A 5,836-nucleotide genomic window follows, 5' to 3' on the forward strand; every position below is an offset into this window, starting at 1 on the left:
ACTCTTTCCATGTATTTAGATGCTAATACTTTTATAACTCACCATGGCCTCTAACCACTACCTTTAGTTCTTGAACATTACAGAGATAACTTTATTTTCATAGCAAATATAAGGTCTAAATATACCAATAGTCTTCTTTGTTTAATATTTCCAACATTAACATGTTTTTGCTTGGTCTATTATGTGGTCAGTTAACATGATTGATTGAAAGTAAATTATTTTTTTTCTGTTTAGCACTTGTTTAATTTATTCTACAGGTGAAAGTTGGTGATAAAGAAATAGATGTAATGAATACATTTAAGCTATACATTACTACAAAACTACCCAATCCAGCTTTCACACCTGAGATCAATGCTAAAACATCAGTTATTGATTTTACTGTTACGATGAAGGGACTTGAAAATCAATTACTAAGAAGAGTAATTCTTACTGAGAAACAGGTAAGCTGTTAAGATGAACAAAGTGCAGTGATGCTTACTTGTGGTTTATCCCACTGCTTTTAGTAGTATTGGAAGAAGGAAAATGCAAGCAAAGAATGACAAACCATTTTAGAACATTTTATTAAGTTTCAGATTGGATTTTTTTAAATAACAGAAATATGTACTTCTGGATTTTCTACTGGCATTAGAAATAATTGCATATTGGCAGTAGACATTAGTGAGATACTTTAAGATGGATGAACACAGAAAAAACACTGGTTAAACAGATAAATAAAAGATCATTATGCAAATACCGTTCATTCAAAATGTGAAAACTTAAAATAACTGAAGAATACAATTTAAACTCTACTAAAGTGAAATATGGAAAAGTGTATTTTAAATATAATACACTAGTACTATCTATAAGCAATTTTAACAACTGGTTTTTGACAATAGGAGCTCGAAGCAGAACGAATTAAACTCATGGAAGATGTTACTTTTAATAAGAGGAAGATGAAAGAACTTGAAGATAATCTTCTCTACAAACTAAGTGCAACTAAAGGTTCTGTATTAATATGCAAAATATGAGAATATGAGATTTTTGTAAAGAAAATAAAATGGTGGTTTACATCAAAGTCCTTCCACAGAGGCACTGATTAAACAAAACCAAGATTACACTCTAAAGCAGGGGTTGGCAGCCCCCAACACATACCAGAGCATGGCACGCAAGGCCATTTTGCTCAACACGTCACAGCCGACCCAGGCTCTGGGCAGCTGCTGCCAGCTATGGAGCCTGGGCTGCTCGCAGAAGGCAACTGGGAGGCTACAAGCTCTGCTGCAAGCAACCCAGGCTCCATGACTGGCAGAAGATGCCCAAAGCTGGGGCAGGCTGCAGCCGGGAGGCTGCAGACAGCTGCACTGGGCTCCAGAGCCCTGGCTGGACTCCATGCCAGCAGCAACTGTACATGCACCTCTGAGTGAATGGCAGGGGAGGGGCCTGGAGCAGTGCAACCCTGGCTCCTCCTCTGCCATCTGCCCAGAGGTGCGTATGCAGCTGCTGGTGGCAATGAGGATAGGCCCCTCCCAGCTCCCCACGGTCTGCCCCTGGCATGCAAAGTCAAGGCGTGGGTCAGGGTTGGGGTGTTTTTGGCACTCCAGCCAAAAATGTTGCCAATCCCTCCTCTAAAGCAGTGATTCTCAACCAGGGCACCCAAAAGTGCCTCTGGGTATTTTGAAGGGATCCATGAGATGAGGAGATATAAGTAAGGTGTTACGAGGTAAGCAGATAAATTAAACAGATAAGCACAGTCCGAGGCTTGTCCTTGCCTGAAAGATCCCCCAGCCCCCCTGCCATTCCCCTCTGCAAGAAAGTAAGCGCTGTAATCTATACATTAATTTTTGAAATTGTATGCCACTCAGTTCACAAAAGATATGGAGGATTGTTTCAAATCCAGTGAGGGGTGCCTTCAGTTCAGTGAGGGATGCCTTGAGTCCAGAAAGGTTGAGAACCACCACTCTAGTGGAGGAAGCTGACCAGTCCTGCATTCATAAAGTGAACCTTGTTTCTGTGAGCTTATATGTAGGAGTCTACCTAAATCATGGGGGAATTTACCAATTTTCACAGGTTGATCATGGCATAAAGTTCTCATTCTGCAGTCATTTCATGGCAGCCCCGTCCCTCAGCACTGATTGGCAGAGAGGCCCCAGGGGGTGGGGGGTGGGAAGGGATGACGGGGTGGCCATCATCTTGATTTCTGGTTGCCCTTTGTGTGACCCTGCCCCTCGATGTTGATTGTTGGAGGGGCAGGAGGGATGATGGGGCAGCAGCCATCTTGCCTACTGCCCTTTGTGCTGCCCCTTCAGCTGGTGCTTTCCCTTCCCAGCAGTGAAGACCACTGGCTCCCACTAGGGAGCCAGCATTTTATTTTTTATTAAGGTGGTTTTTTTGTTGATTTCATGGATTTTGTAGACAATTCTGGATTTCATGGTTTCTGTGAAATCTGTGAAACCACAAATTAAGTGGACCTCTACAAATGGGCAAGAATGGACACAGTTCTGTACAAATGGAAAGGCAGGATTTGGGAATGTCTCATAGGGCTCCTTTCTCTTTGTAAAAATGAAAACTTCATGGGGGCAAGATGTATTTGAGACTGAGAGAGTCCAAAAGACCTGGCTCTAAGATGTTATAGATGCTGTGAAACAGTTTTATTGTCATCTCAGAACTAGGGTGGCCATCATAGAGGACATTCCAGTTTTCTGCTACTCTCCTCTGTCCTCTATTGATATGAAACCCGACGCCTTTACATCCTCTATTTTTCTCTTGAAGAAAAAACTATAAGACATAAAGGCATTGGGTTTCTTATCAATAAAGGATAGAGGCCAACTGGACTGTGATGGCCACCCTACTCAGAGACCCTGGGTCAGAATTCATTTCTGTGTTTTGTGAAGATCCTCAACACCCAAATGAATTATCCAAACTGGGGGCGATCATTTTGTCCCCTATATGCTGGTATAGGGACCAGTTTCCCTTTTTGACCTAATCTATACCTAATTAAGTTATTACCCTCCTGAAGCCTGGAGGCATGTTGCAGCTGAAACTGGGCTACCATATCAGAACCCTGACTCTGTTTGAACCCTGACACCACATCTAGGAGCAGAATACATGAATAAAGATTGAGCATTATTTGGTGGACTGTCTCTTTTGCTCCTTTCCTCGGGAGTATGTTTGTGAGTTAGTACACAGACCCTTTCTGAGGTATCTTTTTAAAGGAGAAGGTAAAAGCTAGTTAACTGGTATGTTAGTGCCTCTACTGAGAGAGGCATTGCTCTGACACTAAAAAAAAAAAAAAAGAAGCCTTGACCTGGGTGGAAACACTGTCACTGCCACTGAAGGGGAAGTTTAATGAATGTAAATAAGACTGTAACATAAAGATTCAAAACTGCTTATGACAGATACTCAGGTTTTGTGAAAATGTAGGTAGCTTCATTAAAGTTAATGGAACTAGGCAGATTTAAAACTGCTGGTGTACAGTAACTTTCTATAGGATATAGAATAATAGTTTTAAAGAATCTAAGCTATTTAGAAGCCTTTTAGTCCTGTTGACTTTCAGTGCAACAGTCCAGAGATCCTGAAATAGTTTTTAAGAGTGCTGTGTGTGGATGGAGCATGCTCAGAACATATGATAGAGCAGGGGTAGGCAACCCCTGGCACATGTGACATTTTGCTTGGCACATGCGCTTTGGGGTGGATGGTGGGTAAGGGGCTGGGGCTGCACTGCCACAGAAAGAATTGGGCCCCTCACAGCTACCTTGCCATCCACCCCTGGCACCAACTTCTAAGAAGTCAAGGTTGCAGGTGTTTTTAGCACTCTACCCAAAAATGTTGCCGACCCCTGTGATGGAGAATGGTGTCTGTTGTAGATACACTGCACAGTTGCAGTTAGCCAAGGTACAGCTATGTCAGAATAAGCTGCATCAGTGCAATTTTCTAGTATACAAAACTTAGTATTTTGATTCTGTACTTGTTTTATTTGGTCTGCAATTGTGAAATTCAGTAGGCCATTCTTAATAAATAACTTTTTCATTTTAATTTTCACTTAAAACCATGCATGTGGAAAATCTAAAACCAATTCTAAATATATTTTATATTTAACTTTTTAGGTTCTTTAGTAGATGATGAATCTTTGATTGGTGTTCTGCGAACAACTAAACAAACAGCAGCTGAGGTAGCTGAAAAGTTATATGTGGCAGGAGAAACTCAAGTGAAGATAAATACTGCACAAGAGGAATATCGACCTGCTGCTACACGAGGAAGCATTCTTTACTTTCTTATCACAGAAATGAGCATGGTCAATAACATGTACCAAACTTCACTGGCCCAGTTCTTAAAGTTATTTGACCAGTCCATGGCCAAGTATGATAATACAGATCTATTTATGATTGGAACATTTAGCTTTTGATTACAATTAATATCAATATTATTTATACCATTTCTATGTGTTTTCTTTTCATGCTTTAGATCTGAGAAGTCTCCTTTGCCTCAGAAAAGAATCTCAAATATTATTGAATACCTTACGTATGAAACTTATATGTACTCTGTCAGAGGCTTGTATGAAAACCACAAATTCCTGTTTACCCTTCTTCTAACACTAAAAATTGATCTTCAGAGGGGACACGTCAAAACCAGAGAGTTCCAAGCACTTATTAGAGGTAAAAAGTAAAAAAGATGCATTTAAAATAAAAACTATTTTGAATCTTTATTGGTGAGTTAACAGACCTTTTAAACTTAGATAGTAGAAAGCATATTGGCAGAGAACTGCACCTCCTCCCAAGCTCTCTAGATGCCAGAATGTTTAAAACTCATAAATTGGCGGCAAAATCAAAATTTGTTACAGAAAATATTTTTTTATATAAGGCACAATTTTTCTGTGAAACTCTTTGACACAATAACCCATAGATAATAAGATGTTAGCAGAAAATTCTAATGATGCCATAGGAAGATTTTACTCCAAACACACTTTCAGCAAGCTCCAACGATGTATCTCAAATATACGTAATGTTTTGTTATGTGCGTTATTCATTCATTCAGAATGCAAAGGTGTTTGCCCTTAAAAGTAATCTCTAAAAGATGGAAAGAAAAATCCTGAATCTTTGAGGCACGCAGGGCAACATTTCTGAAAGAATCAAGACTTCCCTTTACAATGTCTGTAATGGCATTTTGGAAAAAATGTTCAATAGCGTTGGAATTTGCAAAAAATCATAATAATCTCTTTGTAATACATTGGTCAGACTCTACAAATTAAGTTTTTGTTCCTCTGTACAGTCAACGTTGAGACAGGGATGGTCCCCAACAGTTTATTAAATTATAAAGTATTTACTTTGTATTGAGGGGTTTATATTTTTGTTAAGTCTAAGGTGGGTGCAACTACACATGAATTAACGTGACCCAATAAAGCACACAGCAGTTCAAGCCTGAGTCAGCTGCTCCCAGATGCAGTGTTTACAGTTTGAGCCAAGGCGGAGCAGCCCTGGGCTAACAGCAGGCTTGGGGGGATCAGCCCCAGGCTCTGGGTGGCAGTGTTGGGTGATATCAGGACTGGCTAGGGCAGGGGGGTCCAACCTTTTTGAATGTGGGGCCGGATCACAAACTTTATCACCCAGTGGGCCGACGAGTCAGTCAAAGACCTCACAGGAAGTGGTATCACATCAGGAAGTGATGTTACGTGACCTTTGACACCAGTGAAGTTGCAGGAAGTGACAATGAAATGGGTCTAAATAACCAGTTCAAAACTCTCCCTCTATAGCAGGTTTGTCCAACATACGGCCCGCGGGCCACCATGCGGCCCACCAAGCCATTTTATCTGGCCCACAGCAGCGGCAGTGCCGCCGCCATGGAGCACGAAGCCACAGCAGCCCCA

General features: G+C 41.0%; 1 protein-coding gene across 1 annotated transcript in view; it reads left to right on the plus strand.

Moving 5' to 3' along the window:
• DNAH8 (dynein axonemal heavy chain 8) overlaps positions 1 to 5,836 on the plus strand; it is a 340,250-nt gene that overhangs the window by 264,170 nt on the left and 70,244 nt on the right. The window contains exons 76-79 of the mRNA XM_025197818.1: positions 258 to 440; positions 876 to 981; positions 4,080 to 4,332; positions 4,438 to 4,628. Coding sequence (XP_025053603.1) covers positions 258 to 440; positions 876 to 981; positions 4,080 to 4,332; positions 4,438 to 4,628 — 733 coding nt within the window. The remainder of the gene's footprint in view (positions 1 to 257; positions 441 to 875; positions 982 to 4,079; positions 4,333 to 4,437; positions 4,629 to 5,836) is intronic.

This window comes from Alligator sinensis, unplaced genomic scaffold (genome assembly GCF_000455745.1).
Source record: "Alligator sinensis unplaced genomic scaffold, ASM45574v1 scaffold198_1, whole genome shotgun sequence".
Taxonomy (NCBI): Eukaryota; Metazoa; Chordata; order Crocodylia; family Alligatoridae; genus Alligator; species Alligator sinensis.